The following is a 27067-nucleotide window of genomic DNA, read 5'->3' on the forward strand; positions in this document are numbered from 1 at the left end:
AGGATTAATAAGAACACAGCTGTAAAGTTCTTAGCTCAGTACATGGCCACTATTTCAATTTACAAGACCCAGAGACAGACGGGTGTGGCGGGGTGAAGAGAGGCAGGACCGAGTTGCCTATAAAGGAGATGGAGGCCCGGGAAGTGGTTGAGATGGTGAGTTCTGTCTTGGGTGTGTCGGCTGAGGAGTAGGGGGAGTCCCTGGAGGATATCCTGTGGGAATCAGGTGGTGCTGGCAGTCTTCCGGCAGTGGGGAGTCACGGGGAGTCACAGGGAGCATCCTTACTAGTAACTTGGAATCTTTCCCAAACCCCAGCCTCACTGCAGGGGGTCCCAGTGTGGAGCTCGGGGGTCAGCCCAGCCTTGGTCCTCCACGCCTCCCGCCCAGAGGATGGCCCCACCTCTGCCCAGGGACCTGCTGAGTCTTGGCGCAGTGCCGGCTCCAGAGAGGAGAGAGCCCTGGATTTGGGGTCAGTGACCTGACATTCGCCCTGGTTCTGTCCCCTCCCTGTCAGGGCAAGCCTGGCAGGTGTGTGGGCTTTCTGAGGGGCAGCACCCTCATCCACAAAGTGGAGACAGTTGTCAGGAGGATCTGTGAGGTGAGGGCTGGGAAGGCCTCCCACAGGCACCTTTTTTAGGGGCCCTCAGCAAACGTTTGGTGAATGAGTGGAGGGAAGGCTGGGCGGTGGGCAGAGAGGGATGGTGGGAGGCGGCCCCGAGGAGAGGCCAGGGGACAGGGCGGGCAGCGAGGGGCTCAGGGAGACCCCGCCTCAGCTCCTGGCTCTGCCGCTTGCTTCCGGGTGACTTTGAGCTTCGGTGTCTTCCTCATTACTGCTATGTGCGGGTGGTGGGGATGGGAGGTTGGGTTGCGGGGCCGCTTTCGTGCTGCCTTGCAGGGTGTTGACAGGCCTGGAGGGAGAAACAGATCTAGAGGGACACACGGAGTGTCCACATCCCTCCGTTAGTAAGCACAGGAGGCAGTGAGAGCGCAAGCGCCCCCGAGAGGGCGGTCCCCGAGTGCCTCCCTTTCCTCGACTGTTTGAGCACGGAGAGAAGGGGTGCTTCCGAAGGCCCGGCTTTTTCGCTGCCCTGACTGTGTTCCTTTGCTCTTTCCTCTCCAGAAGCATGACCCAGCCCTACGGACACTGGCTGTAGCCGCCTCAGGGAGCCGGGGCATCACGGCGGGGCAGGGCCTGTAGGGGAGCAGTCTGTAGAGAATATAAAAACGTAAAAATAAATAAAACCGACGAAAAGTCGGTTCACTTTTATTATCACCAGGCACCTGCTCTTCTAAATAAAATTTGGGATGAAACCGTCCCCCTTGCGGGCCAGATGCTCCCAGCCCCGCCCTTGGTGAGCCCCTGCCTGATGGCCCTCCAGGGAAGAGCCTTGGAACTGTCAGTTCTGGGCGGACACTCACGGAACCCTAGCCGAGGAAGCAGAGATGGTCTGGAGGGTGGGCCATGCATGACTGCAGTGGCAGCCCGGCCTTGGGGCCCAGGGGACCTCCCTGGGAAGTGAGGGGAGAGCAGGGGATGAGGAGGTGCGGGGAGTGCCGACTGTGAGCTCAGGCTAGGAAGGCGTTGTCTAGGCCCCTTGGACGCTGGCGTGAAGAGGGTGTGTTCCACCTCCCTTGGGCCTGGCAGGAGGCCAGCGCTGAGCTCCATGGGTTCCAGAAGGAAAGCCCCCGGCCAGGGCGGCTGGTGCCAGCTGGTGTGGGCACTGGGCGGCCCCGCTCCGTGGGACTGGCGGGCTGCTCAGCCCCGACGGAGGGACTGGGGAGGGGGGGACCCAGGCTTGCTCTGGGGCTCCTGTAGCTGGGAGGGGTTTGAGGGAGGCGGGAGGCAGGCCGAGACGCACATTTCTCCACCTTGCAGAACAACGATGTGCACGAGGGTCAAAATAAGCCCTTTTGGGCTTTAATGACCATGGTTTAACAGGTTTCCCTGCAGGGCTGTGGGAGGGGCCCGTGTGGAGGGATTGTGGGAGCGTTTCTCCAGACCGGAGAGGCTCAGCGGATGTACAAGGAGGAAAGCGTGTCCCTGTGGCTGGCTGCGGCTTGTGGCCCCAGGGAAGTGTGTGACTGGGATCCGGCAGCCTTTGGCCCATTTTCTACGTGAACCCCTGGGAGGGCTGCTTGCCAGGGATCAGCAAGGCCCGTGTCTGTTTTGAAGCCACATGCCTTCGGTTGTTGCTGTATCTGAAGCAGAGATGCATCAGTCCAGATGGGCCTCAGTGGTCCTGTGTGGTAGGGCCCCTGCAGTGAGGAGAGCAGAGAACTTTGGGACTTCGGGGCATGAGAGTCCCTTTTCTGGATCTGCTCCCCAAGGCAGGTGTGTTCGGTTCCATCTGGAGCCCTTTTGGAACCAGGGAGTGGGCTGGTGTATTGCTGTCTGGGGCTTCTGGGGCTGAGCAGCCAGGCTAAGCTTAGCCCAGAGACACTTCCTAGAAACTCAAGGCACCATCACAGTATTGGCTGGATGTTGAGGAGTGGCACGAGGTAGTGCACGAACGGGAAACAGGTTTTATCAGGGTGTCAGCTCTGAACAATTGGTACCAGCTGCCAGAAGGGATATTTTGAGAAGGATTCTGAGGTGTGATCTGAGCTTGGTGGGAAGAGTTGATTCGTGATGTCTCTCCTGGGCAAGGAGGGATGGAGGAGGGGCAAGGTGTTTGCCATCTCTGGCATAGTGGAAAGGGAGCCTACGTTTTATCTCGGGTGAGTAACTTTTATCTCTGGGCCCCAGTTTCCACATCTCTAAAATGGGAGTGAAAATGTTACCCTTCCAACCTCATAGGCTTATTGTGGGGACTGAGTAAGAGAGTGGAGTGAAAGTACTTTGTCAAAGACAAAAAAACTGATTCATGTGCAGAATGGGGGTTCTGTAGTCATGGAATCACTCAGGGCCCCCAAATGACCTAATAACAGTGATGTCTGCAGTCATTGCTTTCTCTGCTGCACTGAGGACCAGACCACTCTGCGGTGTGCGTTAAGAGCCATGGCTCACGTGACGGGGGCCTGCGTCGTGCCTGACACCCAGGCCCTTTGTACACTCTTGGCCAAAGTGTCAACAAAGTGTCCGGTTGGAATTCACTTCATTTCTCTCACTGACCCTCTCCCCAACTTGAGAGATTTAGAGACTGTTTTTGTGTTTAACGAGAAAAGGACAGAAAATCTCTCCCCTTGACTCTTACACTCCATTAAAGATAGCAGAATTGCTTTACCAAGTCTGAAAGCCTGACAAGAGGATGTACTAATAACGCATGAATTATGCAAATCTGTATAGTCATTTGATTTGCATAATGGAGGGGCAGGAGGAGGGCTGGGGAGGGGAGAGAGCGGGGGTGAGGGCACCTGCCCAGATCTGTGTGTGATGGGGACACCCCTTCTCTCCTCCCTCCTCAACTTCTAGTCCTGAGGGTGACTGCTTCTCAGCCTTTCCCTGCTGGCCCTGTGTCTGGCCCTCTGCCGGCTGGCTTACACGGCCATCCCTCCCCCTCACAGGAGTGTCACCCAGGCAGGGACATATCGCCCTGTGCTCCTCTCTCATGTGGAACTGGCTTCATTAAATCTCACAGCAGCCCCTCTGTGTACAGACAGCTTTCCCGGAGAAGTCCCCGGGGTCATTATTTCACCAAACTGTTCTGTCTCTCGGAGGTCGTGGACTTAGTTAAGCGCCGTCTGGAATTGTAACCGTTGCCAAGTGCCTTTTCCTCTGGCTCTGTGGGAAGTGAGTGTGAGAAGGTGTCTAGAGGAGAGAACTCCCGTGACGCCCCTGGTTTCTGATCACTGCTCGATGGGTCTGGGCCTCTGGCTGTGAAGCAGGCTCCATCTTCTGCTTTCCCTCCCGGCTTCCCTGAGCCCTTTCTATCTTAAGATTTCAGATTTGATTAGGGCTGAAGTTGGGGCGGGGGTACTTGAGGCCTGGCCCTAGTGGGTGCTGTCTGGGAGCCTGGGTGGAGGGGGGCACAGACTGAAGGGGTGTGGGTACCAGCTAAGGAGGCAGGGGGGCAGTAGTAGGGGCCAGGCAGCTGGCTGCTCCAGAAAGTGTTGATCCTTCGCTCGGTGGGGCAGCTTCTTGTCCTGGAGGACGTTCTGTGAGGCAGCTGCAGGGACCAGTCCTGGCTGGGAGTGGGCAGGGGTGTCTAGCTTCTGGAAGGGCCGAGCTCTGTGGGCCAGGTCTCACGTTAGGCGCTAGAACCGTGGAGATAAAAAAGCACTTGTGTGTCCCACTTCCTGAGCTCCTGCCCTCGGTGCCGATCCTGTGCTATACCCCGTGTTTCAATGTGTCATCTCAGTTAATGTTCACAACAGCTTGATGAAGTCACTGCTCTTATTTCCCCATTTTATAGATGAGTAAGTTGAATCTTGGTCACAGGGCCAGTAAGTGGCAAAGCTAGGTCTTCTGAGTCCGTAGCCCTTTCTCCTGACCACAGCGCTTCCACAGACTCCGACCCCTCCCTCGAGGCTCTCGTGGTAACAGTGTCAGCAGATGACGGGTGTGGTGAAGTATGGTAAGTGCAAAGAGAGAGGTTTGAACTAGGACTAGAAGTAGCACAGGGGATTTCATTATGTCAGGGAGGGCCAGGGAGGGCCAGGGAAGGCTGGCAGAAGGGGTGCACCCTGAATAAACCGCAGAGGGAAAACTAGCTTCTGTCTGGCACTTGGCTCATTGGGCTGGGGTGGGGAGTGGGAGCTTTCAGATGAGCAGAGTAATTCCAGATGCTCTCAGCCCCTGTCCTGCCCTACTTGCAGGGTGGGGCTGGATGAGGGGAAGCTGACGGACTTCAAGGAGCCCTGGCTAAGATGGGCAGGTGGGGCAGGTGTGGGTGCTACCCCAGGGGCTCCTCCCCTTGCCCCATATGTTCAGCCAGTGCCCTGGCCTCCCTGGCCTGGCCAGACAGCCCTGGGAGCTGGGGTCTGTGGGCGCCTGAACTGTGTGTGGACTCTGCCTGCCCCAGGTGAGGCCTTGGCTGTTTCCACACCCACACCCACTCAGGCCTGAGGATGGGGCCATCCAGAGCAGCCCTGAGAATTCTGGGCTGGAAGGACCTTGAATCTACAGAGGAGGGGTCTGAGGTTCAGAGGGGAAGTAACTTCCCCGGGTCCCACGGCTGGTGAAGAAGCAGATCAGCTCCAGGTTTTGCAGCCTCAGCTCTACCTGGGTCTCCTCTCACTTACTGGCTCCCTTGGGCTCCCACCCTTTCCAGGCTGTGGGTGCCCCCTCAGCACCCACTGTCTTGTACCCATGCACCCACACGTGTCCAGTCTGATGTGTTTGCCTCATGCTTGGCCATCCCCTTGGGATCCTTTAAGGCCAGGGCTTTGTTCTGGAGAGAATTTAAATGGAATTGTCAGATGAGGAAGGAGCAGAACCTCCTAATTACATTACCCCCTGAGAGGCCCCTCACACACACTCAGCTCACTCTCCCCACCCCCTTGCTCCTGTCCTGGGGATGCTCTGACTGGGGAGTGGGGATGGAGGGTGAGGGCAGAATCTGGTAGATCTGAAAGAGTTTCTGCAGGAAGTTTGGAGTGAGGGGGACTCCCTGTCGGAATCACAGAGGTGTGAGCTGGAATCCTGACTCCACCACTTATAACCTGTGTGACTTTAGGCAAGTGACTGAATTTCTTTGCGTGTCAGTTTCCTCATGAATAAAATGGGGGTAATAATAGCACCTACCTCAGTGGTTCCCGAACTTTGCTACGTTTTGCCATCGCCTGGGAATCTTTAAAATATGCTAAAGTCTGGCTACCAGTTGTTGTTGTTGTTGGCGGTCCTGGAGATTGAACCCAGGACCTCATGCATGCTAAGCACACACTCTACCACTGAGCTCTACCTTCCCCGCTGGTTTCCAGCTTTTGACCTTCTGATTTCATTGGTCTAGGGTGCAACCTGGTATCAGGAGTTTAAAAAACTCCCCAGTGGTACTGAGCTGCCAAGTTGGGACCCACAGTCACAGGGTCTGTGGAGGACTAGAGATAGTGCAGACCCCTGGGGATACCTCAATAAATGGAGGTGCTTACTTTTTAATTCATTTTCCTGCCTCTCGCTCCATGTATTATGGGACCTGAAGGGGGAAAGAGGGTTTTCATTTCTACTCCACAGTGGATTTCCCCTGAGTGCTGACTCAGAAGTGGCTTTCAGGGGCCCATCTTTACTGGAAAAGCCCCTCGCTTGCCCCTCTCGCTGTCTCCGCGGCCCTGGGGCCGGCCTCAGTCTCCCCGACAGCCTCTGCACAGTTCGGGGTTACACCGGGATGCCCGAGCGGGGAGCTGGACGGAGCTGGGCTTGATGGGACAGGACCAGGCCTCTTCCTGGTGGCTTTGGGGGTAGAAGGACCAGTCCACACGCGGGCCTCTGGGAGACGGAGGCCCAAGATGCTAGTGTGTGGTGGTCAGACCTGGGGTGGGGTGGGCTCAGGGGAGGTGTCGGTGGGGATGGAGTAGGGGAGGGGAGGGGCCTCTTCCTTGATCCTGCAACTCTGCTCCTTGGCACCGTGGGAGGCTCGGCAAACCTGCAGCGGGGGCTGTGAAGGAAGACACATTTCCCCAGATTCCTCAGCTGTGCTGACAGGAAGTTGTGCATCACCGGGCTGACAGGAAGGAAATGGCTCTGCTATTTGGAGAGAAATAGAGAATTCTGACTGGGGCTGAGGAAAAAGGTGTTTGCTTGTAGAAGCTGTTTTGTTCCAATACAGGGACCCTTTTTCCCCTCGGGCGATTTCTCCCAGCTTATTTTCCTCTGAATGACAAAGATTGAATTTAGCTAATGAGGAGCTGAGAGAGGGAGGAGAGGGACTTGTGAAGGGGTCCTGTGAGATTTCGGGAGGTAGAGAGCCTTTGCAGGCTGTGCGTCCTTCTGCTTTTTATCAGAGTCTTCCTTGCCCAGCTCCCTGCTTCGGGGAACTGGAAGGTGACAGAGCACTTTGTGATCTCACACGCCACTCTCGCCTCCATCCACAAACCATACCTTCGCAAGTGCCTTTGATTTCAATTTCTTTTTACCGCCCCCCAAAGACACAGTGAATCTTTTAATAGCACAAGGCCTTTTGGATCGCTAACCAATCGGTCGCCAAATCCTACCCAAAGTGCACTCAGAATAGATGCTTTTAATAAAATATATTCCCTGTAAGCCAGGGTAAACCTGTGAAATTTGTCCATTTCTTTGAGAGCATCTCTACAAATTTTACAATATTGAAATCGCCACCCAGTGACCTTTTAGGAAGTACTAGATAAATTACAAGAGACAAATAGACCAAAAGAAGAAGTACAATTTCCAGCGCCTTTCCTGCCAGGTTCTTAGGTTGAGTCTTAGAAATCCCTGGCTCCCCATGGCCCCCTCCCAGTCGTTGATGGCCCCTGCCTGGCAGTCTCTCTCTCCACCCGCCCCGGGAGCCTCTGAGACGTTTGCAGCTCTGAGAGGCAGCTCCGGCACCTTGTTCTGTCTGTTTGTCTCTGCGCTCCATCATTTAAAATGCTTCCACTGGTGGCCAGAGCCCCTGGAAGGGCTCTTAGGGATGGCCAGGGGCTGCTTTGGAAAGGCTCAGATGCCCTGCCGCCCAGGTCTGCCCCAGCTGCGTGGCAGGGAGACTTCAGCCTCACCAGGTGAGAGCCAGGCTGGGGTCCGGGCCCGGCCACCCTCCCTGTCAAGCGTTCTCTGCATCCGGGCTGGCTCTTCATCACCTGTGCGTGGCTTGTCCACTTTGTGGATCTCCTCGCCCCCAGGTCAAGTCCCTGCTGTCGTCTCTCCGTGCCGGGCACCTTCCTTCCCTACCAGTTGATGGTGCTCAGGGGGTGTAAACCAGGCGTAATATGCTGTTCATACTCTGTGTAGGGAAAACAGAATTTGGAAGGTAAATGGTCTATAAAATCATATCACTTAGAGCCCCTAAAGGGTCTTCTGGGGACTCCCTGCTCCTTTGGGCTCTGGAATCCGCTCCCTCTCTAGAGCAGATACCTGGAGACTTGGAACCGGGCTGGGGTGGAGCCGCACAGCTGCACCCTGCTGCCTGGGGGCTGCTAATTGCAGAGTCCTTGGTGGCAGTGGCCACACGTTGATGTGCTCATTTCATGGATAAGTGGGCTCAGTAGCTAGCCTGCCTGCTTTGCCATCACCGTTTGGTGACCTGTGTTCACATCAGTTGGAGGCGTCACTCAGGGCCCCGGAATCTCTGTTGCTGTTTTCCAGGCAGAGATACCACCTCACTTGACTCTTGGTTGTGGTGAGACCCTGCCAGCCTCCCACGTGGAGAGGAAGGGAGATGGGAGAGAAGATAGGGGTTAACAAGTATTCTGAGTGCTGCTGGCCCTTCGGTAGGTTGAGTCGCTTCATGAGGAACATAAACAAGGCACTATCAATGCTGCCCAGGGGTTCACTCACTCTTTAATTTGATAATTAATTCCACAAGCATTAATGGAGTTTTTCTCACATACCAGGCACTATACTAGGTGCTGGGGGTCAGGGAGAAATTGAAAGATGAAAAAGCCGCTCAAAGAGCTCACAGGCTGGTGGACAGATACTTAACGCACTTAGATGGTCTCGCAGAGAGACCTGATGGCCGGTGAAGGTAGCACGGAAGAGGGGGCGGCTCAGGAGGGTGGAACAGTGGGAGTAGTGGGAGCACAGTTGGGTCTTGAAGATTGACCAGGAATGTGACAGGCCAAGAGAGGAAGGTCACTCCTGGCCTAGGAAACATGTGCAGAGGCCCAGAGACCTGAGAGTGCAGAGCATTTTGGAGACGTGTGAATAAAGACTCAATATGGCTGGAATCTGTGGTGTGGGCGGGCTAGAGAGCTGGGCTGGTGTCAGATCATGTCGGTGCCTTGCTTAGGGGATTCACCCCATCCTAGAAGCCATGGGGAGCTCAGAAGGGATTTAGGCAGAGGGGCGGCACAATTCGTATGTGTGTTTTTTACATTTAGGTCTTTTCTTTTTTTTAACTTAAATTTTTTTTTTACTATTGAAGTATAGTTGAAGTACATATTATATAAGTTATAGGTGTGTACAGTATAGTGATTCAGTTTTAAAAGGTTATACTTTATTTATAGTTATAAAATATTCCCCATTTTGTACAACATATTCTTATAGCTTATTTGATACATAATAGTTTGTATCTCTTAATCCTCCACCCTTATCTTGCCCCGCCCCAGACTGGGAGCCATTAGTTTGTTCTTTTTGAGTCTGCTTCTTTTTTGTTATATTCACTAGTTTGTTGTATTTTTTAGGTTCCACATATAAGTGACATCTTATAGCATTTGCCTTTCTCTGGCTTATTTCATTTAACATAATACACTCCAAGTCCACTCATGTTGCTGCAAATGGCAAAATTTCATTCTTTTTTATGGCTGAGTAGTATTCCATTGTACATATATACCATATCTTCTTTATCTAGTCACCTATTGATGGACACTTAGGTTGCTTCCATACCTTGGCAACTGGAAATAATGCTGCTATGAACATTGGGGTGCATGCATCTTTTCAAGTTAATGTATTTGGTTTTTTCAGATATACACCCAGGAGTGGAATTGCTAGATCATGTAATAGTTTCATTTTTAATTTTTTGAAAAACCTTCATACTGTTTTCCACAGTGGCTTCACCAATTTACATTCCCACCAACAGTGTACACGGGTTCCCTTTCTCCACATCCTCTCCAACATTTGTTATTTGTGCTCTTTTTGATGACAGCCATTCTGACAGGTGATACCTCATTGTGGTTTTGATTTGCATTTCCCCGATGATTAGTGATGTTGCCTGTTGGCTGTCTGCATTTCCTCTCTGGAAAAATGTCTGTTCAGTTCTTCTGCCTGTTTTTAAATTGGGTTGTTTGTTTTTTTTGATGTTGAGGTGTATGAGCTGTGTTAGCTATTAACCAGTATCGGTCATATCATTTGCAAATCTTTTCTCCCATTCAGCACAATTTGTGTTTTATGTTAACTGCTGTGGAACCTTCCTGGTGTAGCAGAAGGAGCACTGGAGCAGGGGTCTGGGGAGACAGGTTCTGGATCTGGACCTAGCAGCTGATTGACCTCAGTCAGGTCAGGCCTCAGTACCCTGGCTTGTTAGAGGAGAAGACTCTAAGGCCTGTCCCAGCTCTGACTTCCCCACCCTCATGACCTCCTTTTTTGGCCCCCACGCCCTTTGTTCTGTTCTTGTCTGTCCACCTCTGGCCACCTGGCCCATGTCTCCTGGCTGTCCCACTGTGCTCAGCAGCTGGTGGCAGCTGGAGGGAGAGGGGTGAGTTCTCCAGGAAAAATGTGCTCTCCTGACCCCCCAGAGCTCACAGGCTGCCTGGCCTTTTCCAGCCCTGCAGGAACAGTTTCCCCCAGCCCACCTGGCTCCCCACAGCCCACAGCCCTGGGCCCAGCTGGGTTTCTTCAATGAAGCAATTCATTCCCCTGGGCCGAAACCACCCCTCTCCAATCCACCTGGTCCCAAGTGACAAGAGGCAGCTGATTTGGAGTCACCACCCGGAAGCCAGGGACATCTGTGTGGAGAGACGTCAGTGACTGTGGCCCGTGCAGTCTTTTTCCTTTGCTCTGACCCGGGTTTTCAAAGCTTAGCGTGTCATCAACCACCGTGCTTGTCCGGGAGCCCCACCATCGGCTCTTCCTGCCCGGGGACCCCCGAGCCACTTCCGCGAAAGAATTGAAAATGGCTGTGGATGCAAAGACATGTTTTCCTCCCACGCATCAGTTAGTTGTTCTGCTGCTTTTGCAGGGTTATCGCTCCTGGTCCTAGAACTTCTCCAGGGTGAGGAGGGTTTGGCAGGGGTTTCTGTTTTCCTAGGTCTTTGGTCACAGCTGTTATATTTAAAGGCTTAAACAATGGGTTCTAAACAAATCAGTATTTGTTTAGTCAGTGGAATGAGGAAATTAAAGGTGACTCAGACTCACCCCCTCCCCCCAATTTTAAGTGCTATTGACTACCTGAATGATCAGACCTGTAATGATGTCGTTTTGCTTGATTCTCCTCTCCTTGGGAATTTGGCATGGTATGTCTTTCATTCATTCATTCATCAAGTGTTTATTGAGTACCTACTACTATGTACCAGGTAATGAGGACAGAGAGACAAATAGGACCCAGACCCTGCCACAGGGCTGCCCAGAGTCTGGGGTGACCCCCCCCCCCAGGGGGAGCCCAGGGGCTCCAGCACAGTGAGTTTCATTCAGACCTCGAAACTTGAGCTGACAACCTGAAACCCTGTTCCCGGAAAACAGGGAAATAGAAATAGCGCATGAGGGAAGCAGTGTGGGTGAGGAGAGTGAGATGAGGGCGGAGGAAAGAGAGAGATGGGAGAAAGGAAGCAGCGAACTTTCCCATGAGAGAAACGCTGCAGACAGAACCCACCCCCCCGCAACTCACAACCTCGGGCAGCAAGAACCCCGCCGAGGGGAAGGCTCTGGCTGGCTGGGGCATAGGCAGGATACTTCCTGCTTGGTGCCTCAGCTCCCCCATCTGTAAAATGTGGCTTTGGACTGGGGCGTCTCAGAGATCGCTGGACTAGCATTCAGTGACCAGGGCAGGGCACGGTAGATATGGGGTAGGAGCCCAAATAAAGGCCCTGGAAGTGGAAGACAGTGTTCCTCTGGTTCTCCCATCTCAACACCGAGACACCCTTAGGTGTCTGTGTTCTGTGGGAATCCTGCCATCCCCTCCCCAGCCTCTTCTGCCTCTCTCCGTTGAATAGTGGAAGGTGGAAGGTTCTGGGTGTCCATGTATGTATATTTTTCTGCTGTGGACATTTTCTTCTTGGAGTTTCTTTTATTTTTCTTTGTCAGTAAGGCCACTTGAATTGCACCAGGTCCAGGGCAACTCTGCCTGGCAAGCACGCATCATCTGATGCACTGGGCCGACTCCTTGGCAGGCCTGCCTCCAGATGCCCTCAGCTGCTGTCCCATATGCCTGGCCGTGGGGCCCTGTCAGACCACTGAAGCCCAAGGGTCACATTCCAGAGGCCACTCGTGCAGGTCATATTCATTGATCCCTAAAGAAAACAATGTTTTAGCAACACAGTGTTAGAAGAGTTGGGGTTCCTAGCTGTCTGATCTTGGGTAATTGCTTAGATACTCTGAGCCTCAGTTTTTCCCGTCTCTGAGCTGGGAGGGGCTCTCCCTGTCTCCCAGGGATCAAATAGGAAACTGCAAGAAAGAGCATTGTGAATGAGGAAGCCCTAAACTGACATCCACCACACAATGATTCAGTGGCAAATGTATTCTGATAGTCAGCCTTCTCCATGGTTACAGCTTCTTCTGTGCTGAGTAATTCAAACCACAAAGGGTTAAGGCAGCAAGGCACGTGACTGAAATTGTCCATAATTGATGGAATAAACCTTAAAGGAGTGATGTATAATTGCAGTTAATCCAGGCACTGTGATGCTGCGCTGCTAAAATTGTCTATAATAATTGCTTTGATCTAACAAAATGACTCCTGGGAGCAGGGACCCTGGCAAAGGGTTGGCCAATGACAGTTCTGAGCCCTATCCCTCCCACTGGACAAAGTGGGAGTGGGAGCTGGGAGGTGTGGGGGCAGGAGGGCAGGGAGGGGCCCTCAATTCTCTCAGACCCCGTGGCAGCAAGTTCTACATATGCCAAGTGATCATATGATTCACTGTCTAAACGGGGACACTTTTGAGAGTATTATATTAATAATTGCTATTCACATTAATAACTATGCCAGACAATAGGCATAAACTGGTCTCCCCAGAGCCAACCCGGATATATATATGGTCACCCTGTGCACAGACCGTTTTAAGCTTCTGGGAACCCTTAGGTGGTAGAACATTTCCACAGTCATTATTTGGTCTTCACAGTAACTCTGAAAGCAAGAAAGGATTTTTACTCTCATTTAATGGACATTAAAGATGGTGCTGGAGCCAAACCAGTCCAGCTGGGGTCTCTGGCCTGGCTCCCCTGGTGACCGATGCTCTGCAGGTAGGGGACAGCTGACTGGGATCGGGGAGCGCTGGGGAACGGCCTGGAGCCTGGAGGGAGAGACCCAGCAGCTCAGGCTTGAGAAGAGTGGCAGCGAGGTGACCACACCCTTAGGGAGGACAGGGTGCAGGTCCCAACAGGGCTTTGCCTGGGCTTCTCCAATCCTGAGCTCGGACTCAGAGGACTCCTCCTTTTGCTAATTATGTGATCTCATTTAATTGTGTGATCTGTGCCTCAGTTTCCTCATTTGTCAAGGAGGGGACAATAATTTCTTGTAAGGATTAAGTGAGATCCTGTATGAAAATGGGTGGACTCAGAGACCCACACTTCCTAGGTACTCCAAAGCCTTGTGGAGTTTGAATCCCAGAAGCAGTAACCTTTAGGAAAGGAACCACGGGGCACCTTCCTCCTTGAAACAGCTCTGACTTGAACCAATTAGAATGATGAGCTCCAGCCTTGAGATCAGGGCTGCCTCAAGTTCCTACAGGAGGGAAGTGGGTAAGAGAAATACATGGTGGATTTGAGAGATTCCTGACTCCCCTGACTTTGGATAATCTACTGTGTGCCCCGTGTGAGGTGGGGCAGCACCTCAGGAACCTTCAGGCCTTGCGACTCCCTTGGGGCTCTGCACACACAGGCACCCCCGTCAGCCGGCAGCCCTGGTCCCCTTCTAGGCTCATGGACGAGCTTGCTGGGACATGAGCCGGAGACACCCATTGCTGGAATTGATGGCACCTCATAGCCAAAGGTAGACAGGCTGGCAACAGTTTGGTGCCAGAGAGCGAGAGAGAGGGATAAAAGTGCCACGTTCGGCCTATTAATAGCCCGTGTTTGGTCTCCACCATTTCTATCAACACCGTCCATCACATCCAAACAATCGGGGAGCCCGTGCCAAACGGCTAGGAGTTAACAGCTCATGGCTGTGCTGAATTTCTGAAAAACAGTATTTCCACTTCTTCTGCCACTCTGAAATGCCAATTGTTTCATGCCAACTGGTTATTTTTCCAGACCATTTCCCTTTATTTATGCTTAAGCTTTTAGATTTTTTTTTAAGCGAAAAGAAGATGATGAACCTAGAATAGGTGATTATTATTTCTCCTGACTTGCCCTTGAACGAGCCGTGGAAGAAATGTTCATTCCCCAGACCTGAAGGGAGCGCTTGCAGGGGGTGGGCGAGGGATCGGGCAAAGGGCTGCCCCTTGCAGGAGTGTGCAGGCTGACGGGCAGGCAGAACGCAGGTGTGGGGAAAGCACTGGCCCGGCCCTCGGAAGACTTAGGGCAAGATTAGCCCTTGCTGTTACTGGTGTGTGACCTTGGGTAGGACAGAGCCCCTCTCTGGGCCCCCATTTCCTTGCCTGTAAAGTGGGGGAGCTGGGCTAGATGGCCTGGGAGGCCCCTTCCAGCTCAGTCTCTGCCTTCCGTGGAGGATTTGCTGTCTCACGTTTATTGGCGAGGATGCGGGTGTGGAAGTGGAAGGAGGGTGATGCTGGCCTCCGGCTGCTGCTCCGGGAAGCCTGGAAACGTGGCAGGGGAAACACGGGATGGGGCTGCTCCTTATCCGGGAAGCTCCAGAACAGCCTTCAGAGATGTCTGTGGAGCCTGCCAGGCGGTTGTTTTTCTCACCATATGTGATTTCTGGGCATCTTAAAATTTTCATTGGGCTCAAACATTGCCAGGCTCAGGGGTTGATTCTGCCCCGTGTGGGGATGGAAATGGGTTTGCCTCTGGGCACCAGTTTGGGAGTGAGCAGAGAACTGAGCTACGGAATTCTCTGATGAGGTTACAAGGTAGAGTTAGGGTATATGATGGTGCTGCGGGCACCGCAGCAGCCTCGGGTGCAGAAAGAGGCAGAGGCTGGAGGGCGAAAAGAAGGAAGAGAACTGGAGGGGTGATAAGGCTGAAAGGTGGACGGTGAGGGGTGGTCTGTAGGCCTGGCTTTGTGTCTTTAAAACCAGCACATGCTTCTCTTTGGCTCTCAGGTGATGAGAATTCTTATTTCAAATTCTATCCATCTAAAGATGAATTTACCCAGTTCATTGCAGTTGGTTGACCACAGCTCCTGCAGAGAATCTGGGAGTCCTTCTCTCCAGGATGAGGAGAGAAGCCCAACGCCCGGCCTGGGCTGGTTCTGTTCTAGCCAGAAGCCCAGTGTGCACACACAGTCTTCTGCAGAGCAAAGTGATTTCCTACTGTTTTATTGGTTTGGGGGCCAGATAGGTTTTAATAAGAGAATAAAACTACTTCAAAGCAAGCCATCCAGAAAGCAGTTATTTGTCTCAGACATTCTAGAACATTAAAAGGAGGAGGGGGAGGTGCTTCTGTAAGCTGGAGGAAACGTGGGGACCATGGTCTTAGGGTAGCGGTGGATATTTGCAAGGAGAACCCCTCACGGTGAGCAGCCTTCCTGTAGGGCTCTGCCACACCTGGGGGGCAGAGTTAAGTGGTTCTCTATAAGGCTACCAGGACGGATGTTGGGGCTGGGACAAGAGACCTTCAGTATGTGCTTCTTCTGAGGCAAAGTTGGGGATCGGGACCTTCAGGATGAGAGGCATAGTGACAGGTGTGCATTCATCAGAGCTGGAGAAGGAGGTTCCAGCTTCTTGACATGACAAGAGTAATGTAATTGCTGGCTGGCCAAGAGCACTCACATTCCATGAGCAGAGGAGGATGAAGGGTAATCAGGAGCAGGTTGTTTATTGGAGAAGGAAATAAAGTGTCTAGGTGAGATGTTTGGAGGTGACTTCCAGGGTAGGGATCTAGGCTTTTGGAAAATAGATACATTTAAGGTTCTTATATCTTCATAAACAGGGGAGACAGGGTGGGAGGGGATGCCCACCCCTTGAGCCTAGGCCTGGCGGCCCCAAAACCCAGGTCCTAAGCTTTGCTTCAACATAGGCTGGTGTGTGATAGGGCTGAGCCTACCTCGCTGGGCCTCAGTGTCCTCATAGAGAACGAAGGGTGGGAACTAGCTGACCTCCAAGGGCGCCTCCAGGCCTGGTGTTCTGTATTTTTATGGGTCTTTGTCTAGGGGAGGGGTTCACTTATTGAGGACTTTGGCATAGGCGCCTCTGATGCCAAAGTCAGAGTGAGGCTTCACAGAGGCATTTGTTTGTTTACCTTTATTGGGGGCTAAGCCTCTAAGAAAGCTAAAGCCAGATCTGTGAAAAAGTCAGAGCCTTCCGATGTAGAGATAGGCTGCCTTTATAGGAAGTGAGTTCCCTGTCCCTGGAGGTAATCAAGCAGAGACTGGATGACCACATGCCAAGAATCTTAAAGGGGAGAGTCATGAGCCATTTAACTAGATGGCTTTTAAGTTTCGTTTTAACTCCAAGATTCTGGGGCTCTCCTGCTTATGTATATGACTGCCTATTCAGTGGTGTCTCCTCAAGCCTATGATGGTGGCCCCAGCCTTCTGGGCTTCTTTCTTGGGCCTCTAGAGCAGCAGTTTTCATCCCTGGCCTACACATTATTTCTACCTCCCACACTTAGCACAGGGCCTGGCACATGACAAACATGTAATAAAAATTTTGATTGAATTGAATGGAATCTTTGCCAATATTGTGAGTAGGGCAGGATAGTACATTATAAGCAAGCACGCAGTAGAGAATCCATGATATGCCAGTTCCCTTCTGCTCAGACTTTGTAAAGAAAACCATCTCCTTAATTGGAATTGTGTTTGTGGCCTTAGGGATGACCCATCTGACTTGATATTTTGGTAGCATGGTCTCTCAAATGACCTTTTTTTTACTTCCTTGGGGCATCGCACAGCAGGAGAGCCAAGGCCTGGGGAGGATGATTTCCTCTTAATTGGTGTCTTGGTCTTCATGCTGGCTTCACTAACCATTACCAGGCCACCCTCTGCTCAGACCCGAATGCCCTTGTATTAACTGCATGATGTCCCTCAGCCATCAGGTTCTATCTCCTTCTGGGAGTGACAAAGTGGAAGACCACAGAGAAATGCCCCAGGCCGACTTGACTGGAGTTTTATTTTGAGACCATTGGCTTCCTTCACTCCATGAGCGTTTCCTGCCTGCCTCCCCACGCCAGGCCGGTTCCGGGCTGCACTGGCAATGATGAGGCAGCCCCGCGGCCCTGATCTCGGGCGGCTCACGTCTGTCATGCTAGTAGGTGACCGAGGTTTAATGGTGACATGACTGGGGACTCCTCAGAGGGCAGGGGAGATGGGGACTGGTCCCGCCCGGGAAGGCTGGGCGGGGAAGGGTGGCGTTCCGAGGACTGATGGCCTTGTGTCATCAGACTCTCTGGACGGAGAGAGCACAGATCTTTGGGTCCGAATCTGACTTCTGTTTCTTCCTCACTTGGTAACGATGGGCAAGTGACTGAACCCCCTGGGCCCCCCATGGGGTTGTTCTGAGGGTCTAAAGCGGTTACAGCAGTGCCTGGCCATGATAAGCGCCCAGTAAATGCCAGCTATTATTTTGATCATGTCCCATTAGTTGTCATGTATTTGGAAGTTGAGGATGGAAGCATCTACCTCCTTGTCACATCTCAAAATTCTGCTCCCTTCATTCAAATGTGCAACATTTGACTAATATTTATTGACCTACTCTGTGCTGGACAGTGTCTGAGGCTCAAGGATGCAGAAGTGGATAAACAAAGCTGAAAAATCTGGCCTTCTGGGGCTTCCATCTCGGCAGGTGGGAGACAGCCCCTGGGCCCCGGGAAAGACACGCTGTCACCTACACAGCGGGCTCAGGAGGAGGGAAGGTGCCTGCAGCTTGGTCCCCAGTACCCGGGATGGGTGCTTAGTGCTGGTGGGCGCTGAGCAGGGGGAGGGCTCATACTGTCTTCCAGTACGTACTCCACAGCAGGTGTGGAGCCCCTGCGCCCTCAGCAAACAGCATCTCTGGGGATAAGTTACTCTCTGAAGCCCTGTGGGGCCTCTGTACTCCTCACCTCATATTCAGGATGTGGAGTCAGGTTTGGGTCCCGCTGTGTCTCTCAGGTTGCCTCCTCTGGTCCTCATCACCTCCTGCTTATTCAAGGAGCCCCTTGCAGGTCTTCTCTCTCAGCCTGGGCTTCCTGCCCATTTCATCCAGGCCCTGCTCACCTGCCTGTAGTCCACCTGTTGGGATTCAGGCTCAGGGTAGATGAGGTGTGGGAATCCCGGGCATTTTGCAAGTAGCCAGGACAGGGCCTGGGCATAGTTCAATGCTCAGTAAAGATTTATAGCGTGGCTAGGTGAGTGAGTGAAAGTCTGGCCCACTGCAGATTACCCAAGTTGTCTTTCTGAAATGCCTGGGGGAGGATCTTTGTAAATTGTTGTAACCCTTAAGTGCTGATTCTGGAGCTGATTCAGCAGCCCCCGGCTGAGAACCAGCAGAGGTTACCTGCGCTGACATCCACGCATCAAGAGAAAGGGAGTTTGGCTATGAGAGAATGTGAACTTTTCTTTGTGTCAAAAAAGAATGCAGTTTTTCATATGCGTTGTTTTACTTCATCCTCCAACACCTGGGAGAGTCAGACCTGTTAGAGCTGTCCTGCAGAGAAGGAAACAGAGGCCCAGAGACGTTAAGTGATGGGTCCAATGTCACAAAGCTAGTGAGTAGCAAAGATATGACTTGAATTTTGGCTTTTTGGTTTCAAATCCCATGGTATTCAGAAAGAGACAATGGCCATTTTCCTTGTTAACCATCTTGTTCTGTTTGAGGAGAGGATGGTGTGAGTGTGTTTTGTCACTGACTGTTGCACACTCACAGTTCCATCATGTATAGAAATGCTTGGGAGAAGAAAGAAAGAAAGAAAAAAAAGAAATGTTGGGAGTGTCCCTGTAGCTTGTGCATGTGTCATGGCCAGTGTGTGCCCGGTGCCATCAGCCATTAGGTTTCAGGGACTTCTGGGACTATGTGGTCCAAGAGTCTCATTTTATGGAGGGTATTGAGGCCTAGAAGCCTGTCCGAAGCCAAGCATTTACCACGGTGGAGGCTGAGACCTCCTGGGTCCTCTGATGTCACAGCTGGGGTCCAGCTTGGATATGAAGCACCCTGGATTCTTGGAACTTCTCCCTTGTCAGGCCTGTTGGAGATCCAGGTGCCCTCTGAGACACCCAGAGTCCACCTTCCCCAACAGCTTTGCCTGTTTCCCCTGTTCTCAAGTTAGACATTGAAGGATGCAGAGGGTCTGAGTGATTCCTCTCTGGACCATGAATGACCAAAACAGGATGCTGGTGGCTGGCTTCTGGTAGGAGCCAGGCAGGACAGTCCCTCTGAGGATGCCAGGAAGAGCCATGGCTGTACTCACATCAGGCAGCTCAACCTGGGATGATGAGCATGTGGGTGAAAGATGCGGAGAGTGGATGAGAATGAGGTATCATAAGAAAGAGGCAGGATGAGAACAGAGGAGGGAAGAGGCAGGGGCTTGGCACTGGTGTGAAAGCACCAGGTTAAGGAAAGAAGCCGTGTCTGCGCAGAGAGCAGCAAACATGAATGCAGTCTTCCTGGCCAGTGGGTGAGGGGCTGGTTTTAATTTGCATAGTGTTAATTAGCAAGAGTGTCTAATTAGGACAACCATTACAGAGTCACAGTATTAAGCCGATGCTGAATGTCAATCAATTTTGGAGCCTCTCTGTGAAATCGAAGGAAAAGTTGACCTTATTAAACAGAAAAGATTTCTAAATCAATTATTTCCCAAGTCGAATGCACAAAATGTAGATCTTAATTCAGTAACTACAGACTTTAAATGGTATCACTTCTTCCCCATTGGGGGTTCCAGCCAGTGTCAGAGATCATGAATGGACCACATAGGTGTATACACATGCACACACACACACGCACACAATTTAGGATGTCACCTTGACTGGGGAGGTGTCTGCACATCTTTACCTAATACTTCACTTCCGTTCAGTGCCCTCTAGGACTCTGCTTGCAAGTATAGTTTTCTGTTATTTTCAAATGTTCCAAACAATGAAACACATTTTGAACTTCAAAGTCTCTGGGAAGATCTACTGTAATCATTACCATTCTGGCCTGTCTTTGGAAGCTACCAGGCAGGCCAGGAGGGCAATTTAGACAGCTGGCTCCAGAGCCAGGGACACACTCCATCACATTCCGCACAGCCTCGGGGGAGGAAAGGCTGGAGCAGTTCTGAGAAGCCTCACTGCAGAAATTAGAGGTCAGAAAGGCCTGACCAGCAGGGCAGGTGGGGGTGTCTGTGCATGGGAGGGGCACGGGACCTGGAGGCAGACAGATCTGGAGTAAATCCTGACTTTTTTTCTTTTTTTTCTTTTTTTAAATTGAGTTATACTCAATTTACAATGTTGTGTCAATTTCTGGTGTATGGCACAATTTTTCAGTCATACATGAATACACATATATTCATTTTCATATCCTTTTTCACCATGAGCTACTGCAAGATCTTGAATATACTTCCCTGTGCTATATAGTATAAACTTGTTTATCTATTCTATATATACCTGTCAGTATCTACAAATCTAAAACTCCCAGTCTGTCCCCATCCACCTCCGCCCTAAATCCTGACTTCTTCAACCCTGACTTTGCCATTTGTTGGCCATGTCTTTGGACAAGTTAGGTACCTTCTCGGAGCCTCAGTTTCCTCCTCTGTAAAAGTGGGTTGATGATGCCCCCCTTGCATGGTAGGCCCCTACAGTAGTGCTTTATACCAGATTATTGTCATCCATGAGAAGTCATAGACTGGTGAAGGGCTGCCTCATGGCTTGGAGCAGAACAGGGACCACGTGGATGGGGGCGTCTTGCAGGAATGTGGTCTACCCTACTTCCCTGCTAAGACTCCCCTCTGCTCACCTCTGATGGTTATACCTAGCCTCTAGCAGGATGACAAGAACTCACTATTTTGCATGGGAGCCTAGTTCATTTTGAAGGTAGGGGAAAGCATGGTATACAGAAAAATCTGATAATATAGCTTAAATCTGGGCTAGTTGTATGACCTTGGAAAAGTCACTTTGTCTCTCTGATCCTCAGTTTCTTTGTCAGTAAAATGGAGACATTATGATCTCATCTGTAGGGTGTGGATGTGAAATAAGTTGTGTAGAAGGCATAGTTTGGGACCTGGTATATAGTCGGTACTTAATAAATGTTACGTAAAAATAAAATTGCCATCATTAAGTAGTTTCTGTTAAGCACCTGTTGTACTCAGAGCGTCAGAGGTAATACAGTGGAGTACCCTGACATTTTATAGAATGACACTGTATTTTCAGTCTTTTTTTACATTAAAAAAGTAAGAAATTTGAAAATTATTGGGAATGTACCATATATAAAGTTTTGGAGTCTGGGTTTTTCACTTGATATTATAGCATGAACCTTTCCTCATGTCTTCGAATATTCTCTGCAGAAATGGTTGTAAGTGGCTACATAGTTTTCCATCACTGGCTATTCTCAAATTTACTTTAATATTTTGGGGGCATTTAGGCATAGGTGGCTTTAAAAGACAATTTTCATCTGTTGGGATATAATTCTTAATTTTTCCTATTTATTAAGAATTATTACTCTATTGTTGAAAAGTTCTGAGTTGCAGGGGAGAAGGATTGACCAGTTGACCACAGGACTCCCTCCCAGCCCTATGAGTCCTTTTTAGCCCTTGGATGGGAGTAAGTGGGGGTCAAGCAGGTGTGTGTACATACATACATACATACATGTGGTGTATGGCAGCTAATTAGCTAGCCCTGAGTCACTGCCATCACCCAAGGAACCATATCAATTTCAAGCTTCATTGGAGTTCAGACAGCAAAGTAAAGATGATAACTCAATATTTTAACAAACAGGAAACATTTCAAGTCCAGCCAGACTTCTTTGACATTTTTTCTAGCTATTCAAAACGGTTGATGGCTTATTTTTCATTGACATGTAATAGAGAATGCAAGGGAATCTGTAGCGTGGCAAGCATTCCTGCTGATCTGATGCACACTTGTCTCCCCATGGGGCTGGAGCTGGCCGACAAGGTTTCACTGGCCAAAACCAAGAAGCAGGTGGGAGTCGCCTCTTACGTAAAGGCTTTGAGTTTTAGAACAAAAGGAAGAGGCTCAAAGGAGAGGAGACAGCATCTGGCCCCAGTCCTTTCACCAATTCCTCTAAAAATGATGGAAATAGACTTGGATTCTGATTTCAGTTAATTTCTGCCAAAAGAAACAAATTAGAGGTTGAAATGTGCAGCTGATCCCAAACTCTTTCCTGGGGAGGCGTGATGCTCCCCAGATGCCTTCAGGCCCTTTTGAGAAGAAAGTTATGGTCATTTCTGGCTCAAAAACATCGAGAGCTATCCCCAGTGTCTCTCTGTAGGGAGGTAGTCTTCTCCTAAAACGCTGAGCATCCTTGAATTCACTGCCTGCTCTCTTCAGCCCCACTAGATCTTGTGATTTGGGTGGTGTTTCAGGCATCAAGTAGAGCTTTCAAAGATGGGAACCTTCCTGAGGGCTGGAACTGTGTTCTGTTTCACTTTGGGCCCACCACTGGAGCGGCACTGCACCAGTCCCCCACAAATCCCCTCCGTGCACGTGTACGGAGTAAATGACTGCAGGCTGCTCTTCCTGAAACTGTAGACGTGCAAGAGGATAAATGAAAAGTGCATTATGTTTAGACCATCGTCTGGGCAGAGCAGAATTGAGACCTTTCGCACAGTTGAGTGACCCTACACAGTGCAGAAAGTTGGAGTTTGTGTATACGCCAGGTTGAAAGCTTCTGGTAGGCAGGAGCCCTCTATCAACATCCTACAGGGTCTAGCCCGCTGTTGGACCTCTAGCAGGTGCTCAGGAAATGAGAATGGTCATGTGACATTATCATGAAAGAATGAATGAGCTACTTCATTTGTTCTCCCTTGGGTCTCTAGCACTAGCTTGTACCTGGCACAAAGTGGGCCCTCAAACTATGTCAAGTAAATAAAAGGTAGATTGGTGGACACCGGGGAGAGCTGCTTTCTTTCTATCTCAGCCTGTGGAGGGTGTCGAGAGCGTGGATTTGGGCATCTGGAAGTCCAAGCCCTCCACTGACTCTAGTGGTCGCCATATGGACAACACCCCTGGACACTGAAGATCTCAGCCACCTCTCACTCTGTCTCTGAAAGTTTGCCTTCTTAGACAGTGATGTCTCCCTCTCTAGCTCTGCTGTGGGTTTCACTTGGCAATTAACCATATCCTACCTTTGAATCATATCCTTCCATTGTTAAGCTGTGACATTTGGGTCTGTGTAAATGGATACTTCTCACATTTTCACTGTTTCCCACTGGAGAGTGGCCCCAAGGGCTTATGGGCAGCGCTGTGGGTGGGGAGTCAGAGGCCTTGGCTTTGAACTCTGGCACAAGCCACTCACCCCTCTGAACCTCTGCCTGTAATGTCTGTAAAGTTGGGATAGAGGCCAAGGGTTGTTGCGAGGATGGGTGAGAAGAAGCTGTGAAACGACCTTGTAAACTGTAAGGTGTTTTACAGACATCAGGCATTTCCTGATTCTGGAGCACGGGGGCTGTTTCTCTTGTGGCGTGCATCTCTCAGGATACGAGGGGCTGCAGCTACACAGTGCTTGGAAGTACGGCCCGGCTCTTTCTGCTGTCTTTGCTCAGGGCTGTGTGCCTGCCTGCCTTTGGGGCTGGAAGCCATCTCTACTCCCTGGCTTCCAGATGCCCAAGAGGGCACCCGCTCTGTAGAGGAAGTGAGGTAAATGATAGTAGCCAGCCCTCACAGGGCCTGGCGCTGGTCTAGGCACATGACAGAGACAAATTCCTGTATCTTTCACAGTAGCCCTGTGAGGTAGGTACCAGTGTTACCCTCGTCTGCTGCCCGAGGCACCTGAGTGCGCACAGAGAGATGGAGTAAGCAGCCTAAGGTTACAGGAGTGGAGTGTGTCAGGGTCTGGATCCAGTGGGCTGGCCCCAGAGCTCTTGCTGCTAACCACGTGGGTCCCCTGAGCTGCCCTGGGGCTGGAGGACTGCACTGAAGGCCAAATGGCCCACCCAGCCTCCCCCAGCCTCAGGGCCCTTCTCCTGCCCAGGACCCCCTCTCCGCTCCTGTGCTCGGGGACCCCTTCTCTCTCCAGTAGCTCCTCTGCTGCCCTTGCTTCCCCCTGCCTTTGGCTGAAAACAGGAGATGAGCACGCTGCCAGGGCATTCTCATTCATTCCTGAAAGAACTCTACATTGTTGGGGATGGAATGGACCTCGAGAACCCTCAGGTTCAGGTTTGCTAAGAGAAAAGAGAGGCCCAGCTGGCATGGTATTGATGCCTAAACCATATAATAGTGGCACAAAAAACAATTATGCTCGTATGACTTACAAGCATGGAGGCAAAAATTCTAAACAACACATCAGCAAACTGAATCTAGCCATGTATAACAAACATCATCCATCACGCCCAAACAGGGCTCATCCCAGGAATGCAAATATGATTTAACTCTAGGAAACAGAGGCTCTGAGGGCTGCTGCCAGCCCAGGGCCCAGCTCAAGGTGCTTTTGTGGCTCAGGCTACCTTTGTGCTGTATCCTGCTCCCAGGAGGCGCTAGTGACAGTTTTTCCTTTGCCTTCACTGTTCCTCCGCCCACCCTCCCCAAAATCTTTGCAAGCCTTCGGGTAAAATGAGATATTCCATCCGAGATTTCCCTAATCGTCTCTTTCCATTTCTCCTGCAGGATTCCATGTTTTCGTTGGCCCTGAAATGCCTTATCAGTCTGTCCACCATTATCCTTTTGGGTTTGATCATCGCCTATCACACCCGCGAAGTCCAGGTAGGTGCCCTCGCCCTCCCCTCTTGCTGCAGCGGCCATTCCTTTGCTCTGGGCTAAGCCTGTCTCCACCCCACACCCATCCCCTCAGTAGCTACTTGGATGATGTCACGAGATGGTATCTGAGATAGTGGCTCTTCTCTTCCAGTTTGGACCCTGTGGGAGAGGGAATTGTGAAGCTGCCTTGTGACTTTAGAACAACTGTGACATTATCTGCATCCAGGGATCCCAGAGGCAAACACGGCTCCAGGATTTGGGGGGCAGTCCTGCTCAGAATCTTCATTTAGCACCCTTGTACTGTGAGAGCCCCTTAAGACTTACTGTGCCTTTTCTATCTCTTGCCGGATCCTTTCTGAACTTGAGCCACTGAATCCCCCAAGTGAGGTAGACCTGCCTCCTGTCCCTCTGTGCACACAAGCATGGGTGCGTGCGCACGCACGCGTACACACACACACACACACCCAGCACCAAATACCACTGGGTGTCTATATTTCTGACTGGTGTAGACTTCACCCCTGCTGGACTCTGCCAGGCTGGGAGGAGTCATTTTCTAGATAGAATAGAATCTGCTGTGGTCAAGGAGGCCTATTTCTTGCTGCCTAGGAGTGACTTGGCTTCCAGAGAAATATTGGCTGGACCTCTGGGGTGCACTCCAGTTTGGCTGATGTAGGGAGGCTGGTTCAATCTGGGCTGGGAAGGGCAGGCAAGAGTGAGCAGATCTGTAGCATCTTCTCCTGACAGTGGGTACCACCCCCCCCCCAGTCACTTGGCATCTTCAGGCTGACCTGCTCTGCTGGGGACCTGCATAGTTCTAAAGGATCCAGATGTTTTTTCTCACATGCATGTGCATCGGATATAATCCCAGTCCTTTGGCAGGAGGAGTACAGATAGATGCACATCTGGGCAGCAGGCGAGAGATGGACAAAGACCAGAACCTGAAATCTGAAGAGCTGGGGCTGTCTCGGCCGTGACCTCTTTTGCACAGTGTGTCTTTGGCCAGTTCTGTGACCTTTCTCGGCTGGAACCTGTGAACTTTTCTTCGTCTGGAACATGGAGGGGATTGTTTATTGCACTGTTGATGGGGGTTGTGAGGATGAATGAGGAGTGTATGAGAGAGAGCTCTGTTGACTGTAAAATGTCATCCCTTTTGTCACTTGGCATTTCCGGGTGGAATGGCTGCAACAGGCAGGTATGGGCACGCGCCTCCTGCTCCCGGAGAGGGTCTGCTTTCCCACCTGGTGTCAGGGGCTGCTGCAGCGGCCTGGGGGTGGGAGCCTTGGCTCCAGGCTCCTTGGACGGGCTCCACTCTGTTGATAACCAGAGGACGCTGGCCTAGAAGGCGGGGACTCTTGAGTCTCTGCGGGGACAGAGGTTGTGCTCTGAAGGCTGAGTCCCAGACGCCACCCAACACCTCCCTTCATGGGGTCTGAGCTGGACAAAGCAGGTGGGCTTTAACCCAGACCACTGTCCTGTCAACCCGAGGAAGGAGCCAGGAGTGTAAGGGAGGAGACCGGACCAGAAGTCACAGTCCGGGCTCCCAGCCAGGTTCATCCCACCCCAAACTGGCTGTGGGACCCAGGTATTTTCTCAACTCCTCTGAGCCACCACACCCTCACCTAGAGAGGGTCTGTACCACTGTGTATCACCTTGCCCTGTGCAGAAGAGGCCACACAGGCCAAAGGAAAAAAGGCAGAGTCCTAAAGCTCAGCCATGATCCAGGCCTGAAGGAGGGGGAGAAAGGAGCTGCTCCCACCCTCAGCCCCACGCGATGCTCTGCTCAGCCTGACCGCTGCTGCTCTCCACCCTGGGCGTGGGGACTGGAAGAACCAGGCGTCCCTCCCTCTGATTCTTTTGGGGTCCTTGTCCCCCAGGAGCCTTAGCTCTCAGACCTGATCCCGCCCAGCTGTCACTGTGACCTCAGTTCTGGCCTGGTGGCTGGGCTGGGTTGCTGACAGGCTGGCACCTCGCTGGCACCCTTTGTCCATCCTCAGCTCACATCCCGTCTCCGCTTCACCCTGGTCATGGGTGACAGACTTGCCAGTCACTTGTCTCCGCCTGGCCCTCCCAGCGGGAAGAAACAAAGTGAAGTCAGCAGCATTGAAACCTGGCTCAGACACTTCAGCCTGAATGACCTGGGTTGGTAACAACTTCCCTGGACCTCAGTTTCCCCATCTGAAGTACGGAAGTCATCTTACCCACTTTGCTGATCTCGGAAGAGGGTGGGTAACAGTTGACGGTACAGAGTGGGCTTTCGTGAAATGGAAACTGGTCCCTTTCCTGTGACCTCTGTCCCACTGCTTCCAGCTGGTCCTCGTTCACGTACTAGCTGTGCCCCAGAGGGTCACTGTCACGACTGCCTGGGACTGGCGGGTGGTTGCACTTCCCCCCGCTGTGGTCCAGCCCATCCTGCACCATCCACTCCCACCGCCCGGCCC

General features: G+C 51.6%; 1 protein-coding gene across 1 annotated transcript in view; it reads left to right on the forward strand.

Moving 5' to 3' along the window:
* The window catches only part of KCNN3 (potassium calcium-activated channel subfamily N member 3), a 148870-nt gene that overhangs the window by 19984 nt on the left and 101819 nt on the right, over nt 1-27067 (forward strand). Inside the window, exon 3 of the mRNA XM_072946471.1 lies at nt 24540-24635. Coding sequence (XP_072802572.1) covers nt 24540-24635 — 96 coding nt within the window. The remainder of the gene's footprint in view (nt 1-24539; nt 24636-27067) is intronic.

Source organism: Vicugna pacos, chromosome 21 (assembly GCF_048564905.1).
Source record: "Vicugna pacos chromosome 21, VicPac4, whole genome shotgun sequence".
Taxonomy (NCBI): domain Eukaryota; kingdom Metazoa; phylum Chordata; class Mammalia; order Artiodactyla; family Camelidae; genus Vicugna; species Vicugna pacos.